Source organism: Squalius cephalus, assembly GCF_949319135.1.
Source record: "Squalius cephalus genome assembly, chromosome: 21".
In the NCBI taxonomy this organism is placed as follows: domain Eukaryota; kingdom Metazoa; phylum Chordata; class Actinopteri; order Cypriniformes; family Leuciscidae; genus Squalius; species Squalius cephalus.
This window is the reverse complement of record NC_137142.1, coordinates 26,824,824-26,846,490: the sequence shown is the minus strand read 5'-3', so window position 1 is coordinate 26,846,490 and position 21,667 is coordinate 26,824,824. Positions and strand designations below refer to the sequence as shown.

The 21,667-nt window shown below is 39.2% G+C and overlaps 1 protein-coding gene across 5 annotated transcripts; it reads right to left on the bottom strand.

Annotated features, from left to right (window-relative positions):
• Nucleotides 1-227: 227 nt before the first annotated feature.
• On the bottom strand, nucleotides 228-19,674 carry lingo2b (leucine rich repeat and Ig domain containing 2b). 5 transcript variants are annotated; one of them, XM_079856147.1, is made up of 2 exons: nucleotides 19,501-19,674; nucleotides 228-2,841 (listed from the first exon to the last, which is right to left on the bottom strand). In XM_079856147.1, the coding sequence occupies exon 2, from the start codon at nucleotides 2,833-2,835 to the stop codon at nucleotides 1,012-1,014; it is 1,824 nt and encodes a 607-aa protein (XP_079712273.1). In that variant the 5' UTR covers nucleotides 2,836-2,841; nucleotides 19,501-19,674; the 3' UTR covers nucleotides 228-1,011. The 5 variants fall into 5 exon arrangements, with proteins under 5 accessions (XP_079712273.1, XP_079712271.1, XP_079712272.1 ...); XM_079856145.1 differs by lacking the exon at nucleotides 19,501-19,674 and adding an exon at nucleotides 15,423-15,785; XM_079856146.1 differs by lacking the exon at nucleotides 19,501-19,674 and adding an exon at nucleotides 14,759-15,174.
• Between the last annotated feature and the right edge of the window lie 1,993 nt (nucleotides 19,675-21,667).

The window sequence follows — 21,667 nt, the reverse complement described above, 5'->3', positions numbered from 1 at the left end:
CGAATTCATAGCTCAAATTGACCAACAGCATTGAGCTTTAATATTTTACATTTTTATATGCCTGTTGCTAAGCAACCACACTGTTCATCTATCCCATAATTTGGATGATTAGAAAATTTAGCAACAAAAATAGCCTGCATGCAAAATTGGGTGACTTTTCACCAAAAAGGGGTGAAGTTAATGAAAAAATGAATAAACACAAGAAGCACCAAAAGCAATAAGTCTAACAAGGTGTAGGTTCTGTTTAGCAGGTTTTGTGCCGCAGGGAACACTTGAGACAGAATAAGATCTGAAATGACAGTTACACTTATCAAGCTGTACGATTTATATTTATTTTCTTTGGAAAATATAACAAGATATTTAGAATGTAAAAACATTTGAGCAGCATTTGACAGAACATAAGAAAAGAAAATAACATTTTCACACAGTTCCACAGACTTCCACGGAGTCACGAATACAGCCCCTGGAACCCACCATGTCAAGCGGCTTCTTGCATTTTAACATCATACAACAAAATGGCAGAAAACTCTCCGGTTCCCCCGGAGGTTCTGCTAAGAAGAGGATGTCCCAGGAGAACAGGAATTCTGAGCAAAACCAAACACTTCACAACACAGCACTGCCGAGGCTTTTTCCAGTATACTTTGCTTATTGGGGAAGACAACTTGAGTTTTTGCAGCGTTTTGAAAGGTAATTGTAATGTATCTGTAAATAGATATATTCATATATATAGAAATATACCATTCTTTCCCACAAATATGAAATATATACAACAACTTGAGCTTAATCACGTCTGCACTGTCCAAATAATGCTTTCCACATAAAAAGTATCGCAGAAGACGCGAATTATATGGTTTGGTGTTTTTCTTTTGCTTTCTTTTCATTGGGATACCACGTGTAAACTTTCATGATTTAATACATCCTTTGCAGCACATATACCCAAAGACTCACAAAGTCCAACAGACACGCACACATAACCATGCAATCCGTGAAATCCTAGGCTATGTAAAAAGTTCAGATCATCTTCATGTTGACTCGTCTGGGCCCGCTTGTTTCTGTAAGTTCTGAGTTTGCACCTTTCCTCTTTCGTGGGACATACTGAATGTCCACGCTTCCTCTGTGCTTCCCTTTCCCACGGCTCCATGCAAACAACAACAAGAAACAGAACAAAACGACGCCCAGGAAGCTGAGGCAGCCCATTGCTGTGGAGACTAGGATGGTGGTGATATCTAGCACTACTCTGATGGTGTACTCCTCTGTACCATTAATCAAGGAGCTGTTGTAGTCGGGGTCAAAAAGAAAGCTTCGGTTGGCATAAAGGGCTCTGTCCCTGATTCCCGAGCTTTTAACTGCGTGCATTACAGACAGAGTAGCATTGCCCGCTGGGTTCGATGCCACACACACATACATGCCGCTATCCTGAGGCTCTGCCATGCGGAACTCTAGTGAGCCATTGGTGTGGACCACCACTCTTCCCGTACTCTTTGTAGTGATGTGCCGCCTATGCGGTGTCAGCCATGACACAGAGGGAGGTGGAGCCCCATCCGCACTGCAATATAGCCAAGCTCTCTGCCCTTCTTCTGCCTGTGACGGGTAAGTTGCCATGGAGATCACCCTGGGTTTGGTGCAGATAACATAGCGAGAGATTTGAGGTTCTACCAGGTCCCTAAGAGGCTTCCCAGCTAAGGGGGTAGGAGCACTGCATTCAGGTTGAACATCCCCGTACAGCAAAGGTGGATTCTTCTCCAGGAGCCAGCGTAGACGACAGTCACACACTAATGGGTTCTGACCAATCAGAAGACTCTGCAGGGCTTCGGAAGCAGGGAAAACGCTCCTCTCAAGTGTGGAGAGACGGTTGTAACAGAGGTCAAGAATACGCAGCGAGGAGGCTCCTTGAAAGGCTTGAGGTTCCACACTGAGCAGGTTAGCCTGTCGCACGCGTACAACTTCCAGTCGGTCCATTCCCCGCAACCACCCTGCTGGCAAGACCCGTATACGGCTGTAAGACAGGTTGAGATGTGTTAGATACGACAGATGCGTCACAACTGGCACGGACGTCAAGTTGGTGTGGGTAATGGACAGTGTGCTGAGATTCAGCCCCTGCAAAGTGGAGGTTGGAAACCCCTCTAACAAAGGCCAGCGGTCCACTTCCAGGTGTTTTAGTCGCGGCAGACCCTTAAAGGCGTGTGCCTGAAGCTCTGCGATGCCCAAGTCCCGCAACCGTAGGGTGTTCAGGCCATGCAGATGTGCGAGAGCATGTGTGGGCACTGTGCTCAGGTTGCAGTGCTGCAGCGTCAGAGAGCGCAGGGACGCCAGGCCACTGAACGCCCGTGGGGCAATAAACACTAGCTCATTATCACTCAGCTCTAGTACCCGCAGCCTCCGCTGGTCTTCAAAGCCGTAGTCCAGCAGAATAACAAGACGGTTTTGACTGACATCCAGCAGAGTGAGCTCGCTGAGGCCAGCCAGCGCCCCGCGCGGCAGCAGGGTCAGCTGGTTGCTGCGCAGCCGGAGCGAGCGTAGCCGCGGCTGAGTGCGAAAGCTGCCCGGTTCCACAGATGACAACAGGTTGTTGCTGAGATCCAGCTCCTCTAGCAGTAGCAGCGAGGAGAAGTTCTGTGGCGTCACAATGCGCAGCCGGTTTTTACTGAGGTCCAGTGACCTTGTTTCTATAGGGATGCCCTCAGGCACCTGCACTAACCGTCTGCGATGGCATGACACAGATCGCGTGGGCACAGAGCACTCGCAGCGGGCAGGGCAGGCGTGGATGGGGCATTGAAACAGTAGGAGTGGCAGAAGGGAGAGCCCCAGAGCACAAGAGAACGGAGAGAACAGCATGGCCACCTACAGAGAGAAAACAGAGATAGAAAAAATGATATCAATAAGAGATATGGCTGCATGATTAGTCACTACAGGTAATTTAAACATCCACAAATGCATTCTCTGAATTTCATTCTACGAATTGGGATATTCTACAAGAAAAATGTAAATTGTTTGACATTCTATGATGCAAATTACATTTTGGTATCTCAAGCTAAATTTCATATTTTTTGGAATATGTTGGGATAAGAAATAGTTATGGAATAGTTTATTGCTTTAAAAAGGATGCTAAACAACTTGTAAAATAGGCTACTATGATATTACCTACATTTCTGCATGATAAAGCTGATTGTTTTTACACTTTTTGTATTCCTGGTTGAAAAACTCTGACCTAGTGACACAGTCCTTTAATTATACATAAATGAATAAGAAAAAAATGCAAATTTACTAATATAGAAAAATATAAATAAACTATTTTTTGTTCATGTTTATAAAAATATGTGCTGAGTTGGCATCAGCTATTTACTGTAACTTTTATACATGCAGTATATATACAGTATGAGGGACACAAATAAGCCAACATTTTGTCGAATGACCCTTATAATGCACATACATGCATGTCAGGTTCTTTGTTCCATCCCAATTTCCCAACACCTCTTCTGTGCAAGACCTCTCTTGATTCTAGCTGATAGGAGCCCTGTGGTGCATCGATCGCCTCTTTCTCTGTCTCTCAAACGCACGCACACACACACACACACAAACACACACACACAAAACCTGCTTTCAGAAAGACATCTCCAAACATGCCATAACCATGGAAACCCCATGCTCCCTTGGTACAAGTCCTGCTTTGCCAATCGAAATCAATAATTGAGGAAAGCAAAAGGCAGGCATTCCACAGGTCTGTTAGATTTAGATCACAAATGTGTAATTTAAATCAGATACATTGACTGACTTTAACCATATCTGTTTATATGTTAAATTCACCAAATAATTTGGCCAGTTGATAGGAGAATAGCACCGTAAGACAAAGACCATATCAAATCAGATAAAGGCAGACAAAAAAGGATATATTTGAATTGTATATTTTAATCCATTGACTGACTTTCCTTACCAACACGAATTGGGTTGAAATATACCCCTTATTTCAAACAATATGAAAATCAAACAGACAATTAAAACCTCTTGCATAAGGATCACCAGCAGGGGAGCTTTTATATTTTATGAGCTATATCTATCTTGCACGAGAATGCTCCATTTAAACCTGCATTTAAACTGTAACCAATTAGTATTGTAATTAAAAATTAATGTTGTCCATCGAAGATCTTACAACCTCCTCTGACCATTCCTGAAGCTCTGGTTATGCATTTCAATATGCTTCTCGCTTTTAGGTTGTTTTTCAATCTTTTAAATGTTCCCTCAGACATGATGCACACTGTTCCATAATACAAGATGATGTTTCTCATTACGAAAGAGACATGAGAGTAGTAATTGCTTTGAAAATATAACTATCAAAGAGCATTGTTTGGGGGAAGGTTAGGTGCACACACTCTCAATTAATTATTAATAAAGTCATAAAGGAATCTGTTTCCCTTTATTGCTCTAAAATGGCCCTAAAGAGAAATGGTCATAATTTTGGGCAGAAAAATGGGGCAGACAATTTTCAGTGAATGGCAAGCCACCGTGGAGCACTCTCATAACCGATATAGCTACAGATTGACCTGCATTCACTATATAAACCTGGTGCCCATTTCTCTCTAATGTATAATTTAGACATGTGGCTTCACTAAGTCAAATATAATGTTTTTACAGCATTTTTCTATGTATACTGGTTTGTACAAACCACAATTTTGTAGCCTACTTTTAAGCTATAGATACATACAGGAATTCGTTAAAATCACAAAGACAGAGTTCAAGGTGCAAATTCTCAGGCGCTGACCCAATTGACTCAAACCGAGCACAGGTCGTCTCATTCGAGCACTCGTATGATTAGTACGAGCAAGGCCAGGCTTTCCTTTCAAATCAATATCAATGCATGCCACGAAATCTGCCGCCACATTCACGCTGCCTTAAAAGGCGTGTGACTGCAAATGCCCTTGCTTGCACAAGAGAAGCATTTCTCAACCTTGGCGGCGCTCAGTTTCATTCACAACTCCATCAGGTTTGTCGCGACACAACACATCAAACGTTCTCCTGCCAGCGTGAGTGTCAGAATGAAGACAGAGGACACGTCTGGGTGGAACATCAGGGGGCAGCGCTAAGCCTGTGGTTCGTAATGGGGAGCAGCTCACTGACAGGAGAAGTTTATTAAGTTTTAATGAGTTAATAATTCAATTCATCCCAGCAGATCTGATGACAGTATCAGCAGCAGGGGAGAGCATGAGCGTTGATGTAATTCTTGCTAAAGGTGTCTGGATTAGATGTGCATTTCTAAGGCGTTTATCAGTCTAAAGTTTATCTGTAAATCATTACAAAGTCCTCTTTTTAGGAATGGAGATAAGCCATTATACACAGCGGGAAGCTGCTTTTGGTTGAACAAATGTACTCAGTTCTCAGTCTTTTACAAAAAAATAAAAAATGTCACAGCCACAATCTGTCGCGCTCTCTACCACACACAGACACACGACAGCACAGCTTTACATCATTTGCACACAGGGCTTAAATTGGGATTTTAAAGATGGGGGAACCCTGGAATCTGCTTGTAATTTTAAAACCACAAGATACAAAAAAAGAGCACCCTTTTGAACCATGCATTCAATAAAACAGAAAGCAGTCTTGAAGCAAGGTTGGAGGTGTATAAAGAAAAGTAAAGAAGGAATAAATGAATAATAACCTATACACTGTAAAAAGTGAACAGTTGGATCAACTTAAAAAAATTACTTCAATTGGTAACACCTAAAGAAATGAAATTTTCTCAACTTAAATTATCATGTTTTATCATGAAAAACGTGATAATTTAAGTTGAGAAAACTTAATTTCTTTAGGTGTTACCAATTGAAGTAGTTTTTTTAAGTTGATCCAACTGTTCACTTGTTACAGTGTATAAATAAAATAATGAATTATTATAATGCTCAATAAAAAATAAATATATAAAATTACTGTTTCCTTCAGCTTTCTGAAAACTGGCTGGACATCGTGATATTCACCACAGTTCTTTTTTTGGATTGACACAGCCATTATGATTCTCTTCAGGTTTATACATCTAACAGTACTCTTATGATGCATATAAAAAAAAAAAACATAGTGTCAACTTAAAAGTAAATTTTTATCAGATCTAATATTATATTTTGGGCTAGTGAATATGTTGTCCGCCAGGGATGCATAAATGTTAAAAGTTTGTTTTTGCAAGTAAACTTGCTCAATGCAATGCAGATGAAATGTGTTGAATGGATAAAAGAAACACTGAATGGATAAAAGAAAATTGTCAAACTGACAATATGTATTTTTTCTTTTTTTGAATCAAAGATACCACAATGTCCAATTTAACAGATGCTTACCCTCCATACAGACAACAAACAGACATCACACTAGTAAAACTCCTTGATTTTTGCTGTGAGCATATGAGTATCAAAAACCTTCTGTGTCCGCTTCTAGCGTATCAAAGCAAAGATCAGAGCGTTTCCTCAAACGTTGCAGGTGAGCTGTGGAAAACAATCCGGCCGTTCTCCTCATTGCTACATCAGTGTCTCTCTTTCACAGACAGAGATTGTGAAGCCTGCGGTTTCTCTTACTTTGAGGACATTCTGCAGATTAACTTGGTCTAATTTTAGTTTATCTAATTTTAGTCTCATCCATTTTTCATTGAGTGAAACCACCACAGCCACTGAGAGCGCAGTGTCCCATCTCCCACCGGGTGAATGTGCGTATAGGCTGTGTCTGAGCTATTTGAGACTGAAGGGAAAAAGGCAAAGTTTATTGGAGAGTTTGTGAAGCATTGGAAGCATGCATATTTAGATATATCAGCTTGTATACGTGGTAGAGAATGTGTGCGTGCTGACCTTGATCCTTCAGGGTCTTTGGATCTCATGTTTAATTCAGCACTACAACACGAGCATGAACTACATGTGGTGATCATTTTATACAGAGGTGTCTAAATGTAGGTGCCATGGGCTGTGTTTGTTCCCTGCGTGTCGCTTTCAGGCAGTGTGCTGTAGTATCTCTATGATGCTCTGATCCAGCCCAGTGGAGCTCTATTGACTCCAGTTATTGATCTCTGCGTTATTACACATTCGCTTCTTCACACGTCTCTCACATTGCACAAGACTGAAACCCCGTGTAGCTCTGCACCCATGGCAACCGAGCTGTCAATCAAGTCCTTATCTCTGAATGTTTCACATCCCTGGAGCTCAGGTGAGAATTCACTGAATACTTTAATAATACCCAAATGATTTTGCTGGAGTGCGTAGCTTCACTCATTTGAGTTTCTGTGCTGGATGACCCTTTCCCTACGGAATATAATATTCGTTGGAATAAATGAGTATGTTTACGCGCGTGTTTGTGTGCGGCTGTCTCACTGGCAGGGCTGATGCTATGTGTTTATGTTTAACGGACATTCAGTACACAATCAGTAGAGTGTCTGGGCTCAGCTGCTGATGCCTTAATTCAGGGGGCATTTATCAAGCCTGTCAGTATTTGTTCTTCAAATGACAGGACTTTTAAGATGCTAAGAAGGTTAAATTACAAGCACACAAATCTTTATACACATAAAGCTCATTCATAGCTCAATATTTACTCTATATTTTCAATTTTTAGATAAATGACCCTGGCCACATGGTCAATCAGCAGAAGTGTTAACTCCCCCTTATATATGAAGACTTCAGATGCAAAAGCCTCTAAGTCCGTCTAAAGTTTTTGTTTAATATTACATTTTTTATCAGGCTCCTATAGGTTTCTACCCAAGTACCGGCATTTCTGAATGAGCTGAGGCTGGGTTTTAGTGAGTATGTGCGGAGAGCAATCACTCAATATTATTATCTCATTTTTGACAGAGGTGGCTTTTAGAGGCTTTTGCATCGGAGGTCTCTCTCTCTCTCTCTCTCTCTCTCTCTCTCATTGTCTTAACCACAATTTACTGGTCAGGACATTAGCATATTAATTAAAGCAAATGCACTACTCATGAAAGCCATTGCTGTCTCAGAAAAACATAAAAGTTTTTGGCAGAATATAGGAAGTTTGATTCAGAGTGGTTAAGCAGAGATGCGTTGAGTGATGAATCACAAACACATACATATATAATATCATTAATATCATCAATTTAAATAATTATATGAAATTATTACAACTAATTAAATGATTAAACTATTATTACAACAAGTATTACAATGAATATATTGCTATATCCTGTATTAACAAATGGCTATTGATCAGCCTGCTCTCAAGATATTCATAAAACCCTGGTCAACAAATTCTTAAAAGTAAATCTAGCATGAAGTCTTGAAATTAATATCAAACAGAAATAAAAAAAAAATGCTTTTTAAAAAGACTGGATGGACTACAGCATGCTAAACTGCTGTGACACTTCATGTCAAACTCCCAAATACATTTGCATATACACATCATAAAGGCCTGTTCCCACCAACACGAATCTTTGGCACACAAATTTTGTCAGATTTTCACATGCAATTACTTAACAGTTTGCAATCTCTAAACTATCAGAAAATAAAAATACAATGTAAATCTTGAAGAGAGAATCTCAAAATGCCTTCAGAGGGAACAGATAATATGTAAGGGAAGAGAAAATACTAGTTGAAGAAACAATAGAAAAAAATAATCCAAAGATAAAAGAACAGGAGCTGGTGAAAAGGGGTAAGAAGAGGTAGTTTGGAAAGAGGAACATGTTGCAACGCATGAGAGGAAAAACGACGAGGCAAAGAAATCAGGCATACTGATTCATCTCTCCACCTGTGTGCCTGGGTAATAACATTAATGTGTGTGCAGTCACGTTTATTTGGCCAACAGGTTTCCTCCTCCCTTTGGCATTTGTCTGTGTGTGTGTGCGCTCATCACCGGCATACTGTGTAGTAGGAGCATCATTTATGCTTTCTTGTTGATTTCTTCTCTGCATACACAATTTTCTGCATGTACACAATCACACACACACACACACACACGCAAAAGAAAGGGATGCGAGAGACGGAGAAAGGCGAGATTTGATGAGCCGACTGCCTCCAGACATTGCTTCTGCAATGCTAATTAACCCTGCAGGCAAAATCCACCACCAAGACTCTAACCCTTACCACCATTAACACACACCCACACAAGACCTCAATGCTAATCATGGATGAAAGTTTACTTAGCTGCTGCTGAGTTATTTCCTTTTGCATTTATTTTCTTTTATAATTATTCTCCTTCAAAATAAAGGTGATCTAATCACTTAATAATGAAGCTTGATTAATTATTTTCAAACACAACAGAGAGCTAGAATTTACATTTCATGCAGAAAATGTGTTGTACTTGCCCATGCAAAAGTCACTGCCATTATAGCATGGTGTTCTAGGTGTTTGCTTACTGCCCCTATAAAAGAGCCCATCCCTAATGCCCGGTACAGATTGTACAATTTTGGGCTGTTCCCGACAAAAGATGACCAATCTGTGGACGTGGCTCCTACACGGTGGTCCTACGTTAGTGAGAGAGGTTCAAAGATAGCCTACTATAATTTTCTGACAGTGTCAGAAATTTAGCATGGTCATCTTACAGCGTGTTTGCTGCTTCGACCTACGTCTTCTGACTAGCCAATGAAAATGGCTAGTCATTTGCAAAATTGGCATGCCAAGTTCACCTCTTTTCCCTAGCCAGGACAGCATCCATCTTCTCCTCTTTCGCTTCCTCCTTTTTTTTTCTTCAGCGCACATTAAAAACCACAATTGCCGGCGCCAACAGCCTTGTGGGTAGCGCCGACATCTAGCGCAGTTGCGCTTCGGATGTTCTAAGTTCGAGTCCCGGCTCGTGTACCATTCCCGATCCCAAATTTGTGGGATTCGTTCATAGGATTTTTCACAAAAATCATAAATCATACTAATTTACAGCTCACCTCTCCACAACAAGTCGCACAGTAAGCGGTATTATTATTATCCATAGCACAAATCAATTTTTTAGAACTTTAGGAGTTAGGGAAGTATAAGCAACAGGGTTGTACAAATTGTGAATTTGATTTGGATTGGCCACACCCCACAGGAAGTTAAATTAGAATTTGAAGTGGAATTTCATAAATTCTCAGAGAAAATCCACCATGGTACCAGAATTGGTAATATATATATAAATTAAGTACAGATTTCTAGAGGGGACAAATTTCAAACAATGCTGTCAAACCAAGTTTTGTATTGACATACTTTTCTTATGTAAATCTTGAATAGAGAAACTCAAAAACGCCCTCAGAGGGAGCAAATATTATGTAAGGGAGAGGAAAATAGCTAAAGAGAAAATTCTGTATTTCAAGAGTTGGTGAGAAGAATAAGAGGTCATTTAGAAAGAGTGGTTATTCAAAATTGTGAATTTAAATTGATTTGGCCATACCCCACAGGAAGATGAATTGGAATTTGAACTAGAAGTACAGGAAATTTACTGAATTACAAATCAGTTAAATTCAAAGGGTTTTTTTTTTTTTTCACCATGGTCCAAAAATTGTCATATGAATAATATAATTTAAGAAAATATTTATATAGGGTACTTTTTAAACTTTCAAACAATGCTGTTAAGTTTTGTCTTGACAAACTTTTTTTTTTTTAAATTACACTCATTGGGGGTATATTTTCTTTGTATTTCAGTTCTTTACAATTCTACTTCCTTCAGTTCTAACGCAATGTTCTAATCCTATATGCAATTTCAATTTTAATCTAATTCAGGAACTAAAGTGGCATTTAAAAAAAAAACATTAGCAAGTACTACTAATTTGCAGGAGTTGATAATATCTTTGGGTCATGGCAACCACAAAATATTTTCTTAATGAGGATTTTGGTGTTCACCCTTATCAGGACACTTTCCTCTTGGTGGCGACTGGCGAGTATCCTTGCTTGTCATTTCCAGGGAATTGAAACAGCTGCTCTAAAAAGCAGTACTCTTGAGAACAGTCTGTTTCTGATTCCATTAAGTGCATTACCATTATGAGTCCAAACCAGCTCTGGCATGAAATCCTGGAACTCAGATGGATAATGATACTGCAACAATCACTGCCAGTGCCACCACCAAAAAACATAATCTGATTTGCAGACTAGTGGATTAAACTAACACATCTTCCCCTAAAATATCATTGCATCACCCTAGTCATTTTTCTAAATAATCATAGCATACTTAATAGTAGCAATGGTCAAGCATTTTAATTTAAAATAAGTGAAGTGAAACACTAAGTGAAATTACTTTGGCAATGTGTGCGTAAGTTTCACAGCAACTTGATGGAACTGCCAAAAGCTCACAAAATCTCACATACACACATGACTGACACAAGCACACATCCATCCACATGCATATTTAGCTTGTTGCCTGATATATGCTAATTCATGCACATAATGCAGATTACTGAGATAGTTATCGGGCTTAAGCTCTTTGAGAACTGTTTGTCCCCAAACAAGCTAACAAGTGAGCTGGAGCAAATATATGACCTCATTCTCCCGTTCAGCATTGCGCTAAGTAACAACAGTCAGAGAAACAAATATATTATCAAAAACTGAGAGAACTACCCCAGTAATTGGTGGCACTGAGGGTGTGAACTGCATGCAGATGTAAGGTTGAACCACAGAGACCCTTGTTACAGTACATTCAGGCACAAATCCGATGGAACTGGCCACTCCTGAATATGAACAAAAAATCATTTCCTTTAGAAATATTGAAGAATGGAGCTATTCAAAGACTAGTTATTCAAAGATGACTCATAGCATTAACGGGGGGAATACATTTAGTAAAAAAAAAATTTTTTTTAAAGTCTGCAAGTGTACGGCCTCTCTAGAGGACGCTCAGGAAGCTCCTGGAGGCCATCAGGGCCAGTGGAGTTGAAGGAGAGCAATCGGCACTTTGAAAGGAAGCCTAATTAAAAAGCAAAAACACTTGCTTAGTCAGACAGGATTTAGAGCAGGAACTTTTTGTTCTTCATGTCATACTTCTGACAGTATAAAGAAACTGTTTAATTGTGAATATTAGTTGGCTTAGCACGGTTCTTTACTGGCATTGATGGTTCCTTTAACATTCATGCAACCTTTCCATTCCATAAAAGGTTATTTATAGCGGAAAAGGGTTCTGAAGATTTTTAGAATGTTCTTCACACTAAGGGGGAAAAAAGTGTTCTTTTAAGAACTGTTGCCTGAAAGGTTCTTTGGGGAAATGGTTCTTATGGCATTGGTGCTAAAACACCCATTCGACACCTATATTTTTAAGAGTGTATGTGAGCTGCGGTGGCTTCTGGAATATTTCATAAAACTATTGTCATAGCAAAAAAGGCATACAGTGTTCATCATATCATATCTCCAGTGCTAATATTTAGGTCAGAGGGCCCTGTGCTGTAATATTTGATAGAAGAAACTCAAATCAGCCCAACATAAAATAAATCCTTTAGCTTAATATATAATCCCTTCCAGCTTCAAGAATTCTGTAATTGTTCCAGTCCAAATACATACTAGGTTTTCCCATTTTCCCATGTTCGAGAGAATCCCCAATAGTGGAAACCAGGGGTTATGAGCATGTACAATAAAATACATATTAAAAATTGTAAAAAAAAAAAAAAAAAATGTAAAATGTAGTCATGTTTTTCTTTTCATTTTCAAAATTGTATTTTTAATCATAGTTTTTCCAGTGATATTTAACAACCTACAATGTTTTTTTTATGCTGACTGTTAATTGTCTATGAACACTGTAAGTGATGAATTCTTGCTGACATGCAATTGTATTATGCTTGTACTGAACTGATCTTGGAGTGAGATAGATCACAGACTTTGTAACTTAGAGGGGGAAAAATGACTAAAAGTGCTCCAGGTAAAATCATACACTTCTCTGATCCCTTCTTCTTGTTCTAGGCATCTCCTGCATATGGCCTCTAGTATACACTGCAGATTGTTAACACTAGTGGTGTCTAATTTGTAACCCTGTTGGCATCCCTCAAAATTCCATAATGAAGCCAGCTAAACTGTCAGACTTATTAGGCTTGGCTCTGGAGAAACAGACTTGTGATTTACAAATCCCCTGGGGAAGTAAGGTTTACATCACTTGCCACTAGTTCTCAATTACTCAGTATCACAGTACATTCCTGAGGCTGAGCTATCTTTCACTACAGAGAGAAGTGCCCACCATTCTGCATCTAAAAACATCACTACTCTTAGTTGGCTGCTTGTTTCTACCGTAGATGGCTATTTGCTTATTTTAACCATTTCACAACAACATTCACAATCTTGTCCTGACTGAACCTGCCAAGACTACGGGGAAGTTAAGATTCAGTTAAAATGGTGAAAGACATATAAAACAAAACAGTAAATGGAGACCACGCCCCCTATTAGCCCATGCAAACATTAACAAAAACAGTAACGTATAACATGTCTAAGTATATGTCCGATTCATTGTAATAAATAAATAAAATAAGAAAGAGCAAGGAAAATAAATACACATTATTTACCACACCTACTAAGTAATCTGGATCAAACTCTTTTCTTCAGACAGCACTATATTTTTAGGCACTTTCTTGTTACCACTTTCTAAATTGCCACTCTGTCTTTATTCCTGATTCATTCCTGCTGAAGAGTGGTTTTAACAATAGAATATATGCATATTCCAATAAGTCACTTTGGCAGTTGTAAGACAAGGTGTACAAAAAGTATACAAGAAAAATGTATTTATGTTAATGCCAATGCATTTCTGCATGCCTCTGAAAGCATTTGAAACAGTAGTTGAATGTTATGTATTCAGTGTTTGCATTTACATTTAAAACAACTTGATTTAATTCACTGAGCAGTCATTTAAATACCATTCAGTTCTTGCAGCACTTGTGAAATTATGTGAAAGTAGTCTGGAGGCTTTCCTGAAATATGGTAGGACTAATCTGGGTAAACCTTTTTGCTGTGCTAAAAAAAAAAAATAAAAAAAAAATAAGACAAACTGTTTATTTTATGGTTCAGTTGGTACAACAAGGTGTCAGCAAAAAAAGCAGTACGCATATATTGTCAATACAGACCTGTTGGTGCAGCTTACAATTAGAGTAAAGCAGAGATTAAACTTATTAAACACTGTGAAATTTGTGCTATGTTTGTTACATAATAATTACATGGCATGAAAATGCCACATTACAGAGCATTCCCTTAGTGCCTAATTATATATAGAGGTGGAAAAGAATTTCTGAATGTAAAGAATTGTAGTTTTTCTGGAAGGTGATACACACGATGCTGTGATTTAATCAGGTCGAACACAAAGGATTAAACATAAGAAGGTGTTAGGGTGTAGACAGCAACACTTTATAATGATTTTAAGGTTAATTACACTTGCCTTCCTGACATGAAATATATGAAGAAGCCTTAGGTCTTTAGGTTAAAGCCGTGTTACAAACTTTCTCTCGAAACACATCCATTCACACACTCAAAACCATTATGCACTCAGACATTCAGTCACACCTACACATTCATCTCATTTATAGATGACACCAAGTTCAAAAAGTCACATACACAAATGTTCATTTAAAAAGGAATCAGTTTATCCGATGTCCTCTATATCTCTCCTAACAGAAGCTCACCTCGCAATACACCTAAATAGCCTTGTATCAACTTGCCCGGTCCATTTCCTCAATCCTTTTTTCCTCCTTCCTTCAGCCCCTAATGGATGTGAAAACGCAACTGCATATCCTGGAGATATGCTGAGTTTATATTTTGTCTTAACGAGGTTTAAAGCAAATAATAGTGCTCTCGCCACATGTGACGACACACTTTGATAAAATGAAAATGCAAATGGGTGAATCACACCCTGACAAGTTACTTACTTATTCAGTCAGTCAAAGCTCTGCGTGTCTCTCTCGAAGGCAGGTCTTCTTTATTGTGTCTGACAGCCCCAAAACTGTCCTTCTCCACCCCCTGAAATCCACACTTTTTGCTCTTTACCAAAGAACAGCATTCATCACTGTCCAGAGTCCTTCTAGTCTATCAGCGCGTGAGATAAGAACCGTTGAAAGCCACAGGAGAGAGAATCGCCGTGGCTGCCGTCTGCCGAAGGAGTTCCGCTAAGACCGTGCGCATTAAAGACACCTGACCGTCACAGACAAAGTGAACTAGTGACACACTTCCATGCACCGCGCTGATGAAATATCGCAGTGATGTCTCCCTCTCTCCCGTGTCTCTCTTTCTTTTCCCACCTCTCTACTAAAGCGCAGCAGGAGCGGGCTGTGGAAATTCACACCAGCGCTTGCTGAAACCCCTGGCAGAATACATCACCACTTTCCCTTTATGAGTCACAATGCACACACACACACACCTCTGATCCGTTCCTACCTGCCACACGCAGAATGTCTCAAACGAACACGCACTTTTAATCGGTTTCTTTTACCTTTACCTCCATGCACTGGCAGTTTAAATAGTCTTAACTATCACGAACACACACACCTCACGACATAGGTACACCTTACGTGCTCAACGCGTGCGTCTGGTTACCTGTGGCTGCTGTTCTAGATGCCATAAGGATCAGTGTCCCTGTGATCAGCGTCTGAGTGATCAGCTAAGGGGAAGAGGGAACAGCCAGCACTCTGTCTCCACGACAACGCCCGGCAGATGCCACACCTCCAGTTCAGGCTCCTCAAGAACAATAAGCGTTTATCGCCACCCTCCCTCTCTCTCTCTCTCTCTCTCTCTCTCTCTCTCCTTCCTTTTCCCATCCGCCGCTTCCCGCTGTAAAGCCGCGCTCAGTCAGAGAGAGTGACGCGCTTGTGTGTGACGTCTTCCCAAAAGCAAGGATTCTGTATGTGTGTCTGTTAGACTTGAGTTCCACAAGGGGATTAGGCACTTTTCATCTTCATGACGCACACTAGAAAGAGTGAGAGAGAGGGCGAAAGAGACCGGAGATGGAGAGACAGAGGATGGGGTCGTCATGGAGATATTCGCCCATGAAGGCAATGTAGGGTGAATGACATGAGATAGAGATAGAAAGAAAGCAGGGGCATTAGTAAAGCCCTGCGACACAACCGCATGGCACTTTTGATTTGTTTCGCATAAAAGAAAAGAACTAACTAGCTAAAAAGGCACTGGTGCTGATTTGCATGCACATATTCTCGCTTTCTCCTCTTGAGCTTTACTCGTGTAACCAGCTAGCCCTCGGGGAGGCCCTTCTACCGCTCTATCGTGCGTCTGACTTAATGCTCCAGCCTTCAGATTAAAATAGCTGCAGCCAAATGCCTTAAACTCACCGCCTTTTCTAAGATTACAAAGCACTCGCCTTGTCCAGCAATGTGAGCTTCAATTCGAAACACTGCGGAGTGGACAAAGTGAAGGCAGATTCCCTTATGGTACTTTAGGTAACACAAAATGCCATGTCTAATTCCTATTAACATTGTGTAGATGACAATCTGCCATTGGGGAGTATGACAGGCTCTTCATTCTACATACTAAACAAAGGACGCTACAGCCTGTAATTGTGCACAATGTAGTGGGTGTTATGATTAAGCCACTCCCCATCAGGTTTAAGCCTCACTAACATGAAAATAATTGACTGAGAAGGGGTTGTCGGCCATACAGATGAAACCTTGATGTATATGATCTGATAGTAACGAGTTAGTCAACGGTATCTGGGGCGTCAATGTATGCAGCATGTGCTCTGTCGAATGCCAAATGTGCTTTCAAAGGTGCAGCTGTAATTGTAGAGCTCTATCATCTGATTCTGTCATGCTGATCTGATATCAAAGAGATGAAAGCTTACTGTGATTGCACATTCCAGGAGCTGGAATCCCACCCATGCAAAGCTGGATACACCCGGAGACAATTACTGTGAAGATTGGGAAAGCCAGGCTTTTTACTACATTACAATAATAGTAAGAGTCAAAGACAATTGTATTCTGTTTGGTGAGAGGAAAAGTGCGAACTTTATTACTTTTATTTGTCTGAAAGTATGTTCGCTTCCGACTTGTGTAATAATAAAGAAATGTTACATTCACACTGAAGATTAATACAGAGTCATTCCTCTTTTGACTGCTCAATCTTGTTCTGTACCCTGTATTTATTTATGAGAGGGACAACTGCATTCTACACTTAAATTTACTTACAGGTAATTACAGGTAGTGGTAACCAATTTTATATGAGTCCTAAAAAAAGTGTACAGAACAGAACTGAAGATCTAGTTGTTAATGCAGTAATGCTTCTCTCTCTTTAGGAAACTGACAGCCTGTCGATGTGGGTCTCCTTTCACCGTGAGCAGTGCTGGCAAATTACAGAGACTGAGGTACGTGTCTTGACTCATTCGCAAATTTTGACATCCACACCTGTCTCTCTTTGCCAGCTCTGTGGTCTAAGGGTGATCCATTACTGTCCAAAGAGAGCATGCTGTTTTAAAAAAAAATGGAGCTGAATGAAATTAAAAACTTTTGAGATGATGAAATACCTCTGGTTGCTAGTATTACTTTGGTCAAAAATAGCCAAACAGGCTAATCTGCTAACATCCATGTTTATTGTTAACAGCCATTAGACAGTTCAGGAGTGTCTCCTGTTATCCGATCACACTTGGAATAAAAATTTAGGGGATTTAGGCCTGTTCACACCAAGGACGATAACTAACTTTAGATAACTAAACAGTTTTAATCATTTTAATTCTATGAGAATAGGAAGTCCACACCACAACTACAACAGTAACAACACAGAGGAACAAAACCGTTGAAATCACTTGAAAAGCAGTTTTTCCAGCTGATGAACCAAAGCCAGTCGGATCCACACAACTTTAAATAGCTCAAGCATTTAAATCTTCAGACAACAACTGCAGCGCATGCTTAGGCCTATAATAAACAGAACATTAGCATTTTGGTTGGATGCTAATATAGACTGTTAAGATATCATTCTTGGTATGCTATTCTCCTGTATTTTAACACTTGTAACTACTAAAAGTAAAACTTAAAAAAAAATGCTCTTTTTCGTTATGAAAAAGAAGAGCATTGGTGGGACTATCTGCTAGAGCATTAGCAGACAGTAAGGTAGTGTTTAGGAAACCTATTTGAAAACAAAAACAAAACCGACAATTGTTTTACTTCTTTATGAATTAAAAATGAAAATTTCTAAAGTAAACTAATGTAAAAACAAGCAATTCAATTATGCAGGAGACGCTTAGACGTTTCTTTGCATGTTTGATCATTCCAGGCGTCTTTGTTTGAAAGCATCAATAGAGACGCAGAGATGCGACGGCGCAATTTGACACGAAATAAAGGAGCCTGGGAGTGAAATGCATTCATTAACGTCTCTTCACGCGCCTGCCGTGCAAAAGAAGAACCTAGTAAGATTCGTGCAGCGCTGTGTGTCAGAGTTTAAGTGTGAACAGAAGAACACACTTCCTCAACTCTCACACACACACTCCATAGCCGTTCACTGGCCAGTCGGTTGCTATGGGAAACCATCAGAGCATATCAGAACGAGCCCTCTAGGGACTCCTGCCACGAGCAATCCTATCCATTGAAACACACTTAACAGCGTGTGTGACTGTGACAGAGTGCCGTTTCCGAGATGCGGACAATTCGGTTTCTCACCCGTTGCCTCATAAAAGAAATAGAACCTCATCTGTCAGAGGTCTAATAACAGCCAGGAAAACATTTAGGGGTCATGCTGCGCCCGGATATCGAGCGAGACATTTTAGAAAATGGAATAATTATTGGGCAGTGCAAATATAAATCTAAAGAACAAGGCAAATGGATACAAATCTGTACATGAATCAACCTTCAGTAAGACCCCCGGACTGTGATGATTTATGTAGCATTTTGTAAATAGCGAGCATTCATACCCGAGCATGGCATTGTGAATTCAGGAAGTAGTTTAACATTCATTTTACCCCAAGCAAATGTGCGATTAATTTTTTTAACAGACAGAGAACAGAAACATACGATTCCTCAAACAAACAGAAAAGTCATGTGAACTTGAGAGCAGTGGCAGTGATCTGTACAGGCACGAGCTCTTCAGTCAGTGAGGGGGTGACTGACTATAATTGTCAGAGACAAAGTGAAGGTTGAGTCTCCATCTTGTGGCCATTAATCATAATATTCACAGATCTGTATCCCACAATCTTCCCTCCCAAACACTCAAGTATATTACTTTCTCATTTAGGTTATTGGAAAATACTGCACAAGAAAGTGCATATTGTGTAAGGGACAATTATTTAAGCATGTAACTGAGGATAGCCTGCTAAACCGAAGCAGTTTAATTTTGCACGATTATGTTTCTAATTACAAACAAATGTTTTCTTTTCAGTATGACAGTCTGACTAAAAAAAATCAACTTGAATTTTAGTTTCTCTAAACCTAGTGTGTGTGTCTGTGCTACAGGTCAAAAGTATTTTTTTTTTTTTTAATGATTTTGAAAAGTCCCTTATGCTCACCAAGTTTGCATGTATTTGGTCAAAAATACAGTAGGCCTAAACAGTAATATTTCACTATTTCAACAGGTTTTAAAATGTTATTTCTTGTGAACACTGAGATATATATATGTATAGAGAGAGAGAGAGAGAGAGAGAGAGAGAGAGAGAGAGAGAGAGAGAATTGGGACATACCTCTTAATTATTGAACACGAGTCACCAACGCTATCGGCTGTGCTGATTCCATGGCTGAAAAGTTCCAAACTTCCACTGGCATTAATATCGGCTCAAAAACTACGACGGGAGCTTCATGGAATGGGTTTCCATGGCCGAGCAGCTGCACACAAGCCTCACATCACTGGACTCTGGAGAAGTGGAAACATGTTCTGTGGAGTGATGAATCACTCTTCTCAGTTTGGCAGTCTGATGTCCGAGTCTGGGTTTGGCACAATGCAAGGTCCATAAAGAACTGGAATGGAGATTGCAAGCCAGACCTTCTCATCCAACATCAGTGCCTGACCTCACAAATTCTCTACTGGATGAATGGGCAAAAAATCCCACAGAAACACTCCAAAATCTTGTGGAAAGCCTTCACAGAAGAGTGGAAGCTAATATAGCTGCAAGGGGGGCACACACACAGATTTCACAGGAAGTATATATATATATATATAAAATCAATCTAAAACTATTTTAAAAGGCCATTTTAAATGTACTAGTAAAGGCCACAATGTATAATATGGCCTAATATTATATACTTTTTAACCTAAAATTTTTATATAAATATACATAAATTTTATATATATATATATATATATATATATATATATATATATATATATATATATATATTGATTATAATATATTGAAAATTAAATATTTAGAGTTATATACATTTATAAATAAAATATCTCCCTACATACATATTGTATACTTACATCACAGCCATCCACTGTTAAAATACTGAAAATGTTTGGCAAAAACCCCAAGCCACATGCCAGAATTGCTGTAACAATGAAAATGCTTTCATGCTCTCTGATAGCTAGAGGCAAGAACAAACAAGTAATAAGACATGACTTGGCCTAAGAGCATCCTGTCTAGTGAATAACCATTTATACTATGGTATTCAGAGGTTGGATATGGTTTAATGTCAAAGACATATGCCTGGTGGCTCTTTTCCTTTTCAGAGCGGTTGTATAATACCCTCACTGCCCATTTTAGTCTCATCGCAGTTCAGAGGTCTGACTGTTATTAGCTTTTCCTTCATACGAGTCCTCTATTTTCAAAGAACTGACTTTCATCTCAGAGTATGTATCTATGCACACTTAAGTATTCAGACTACATGAAAAACAGACATCTAAATTAAGATTGCAACACTGCATAGCTCCATCTGCTTGAGAGCGGTAATTGGTGAACAAACTGCGTGCTCCTCATTAGAGTTTTGTGAGGGTCACTAAGACTGATTCAAGGGTCTCTCATTAGAGATGCTAGAGGTGTGAAGTGAGGAAGCTCAAACAGCACATCAGAATGTCATCTCATTATCCTACTGGCCAGTACCACATAAACATCCAGAAGACATCAAAATGATACTAAAAACTATTGACATCTGCAGCTTTATTAGTGACCCTGAGTCGCAGCCATTAAACCAGAATACTCTTTTAACGCTATCACAAAAAGAGTTTTGTAGTTGTCAAGTTTGATTTAGTCTGGGACCCTCCCACGTTGTTTGTTTGACTATTAAAGTATCTCTCTGATCAAAGTATGTTGAAACGGCATTAAAATCATTATGTCACAGTAAAGTCACTAAACACAAAAAGATCACCCCGCAACGCAACAGAACATGCCACCAAAGTAAATGGTAACACTATAAAATTAGGTTTCGTTTTTTCTAACCAAAACTACATACCATTTAAATGTTTGAGATCATTAAGATTAAAAATAATAATAATAATAATAATAATAATAATAAATACATTGACGATCAAAAGTGACAGTAAAGACATTCATAGTATTACAAAAGATTTCGATTGCAAATAAATGCTGATCTTTTGTGCGATAAGAATGCTTCTTGAGTAGCAAATCAGCATTTCTGAAGGATCATGTGACACTGAAGACTGGAGAAATGATGCTGAAAATTCAGCTTTGCCGTCATATGAATAAATTACATTTTAAAATATATTAAAGTTAAAAAGTTATTTTAAATTGTAATAATATTTCTCTTTTTACTGTGTTTTTGACCTTTCAAAAACATAAAAAAAATCTTAAGAAAAAAACACAGAACCACAAAAATGCCTGTATTGATCAACTGTCCTTGAGATGAATAGAAAATCTCAGTTTGAACACCATTTTGATTCTGAACAAAGTC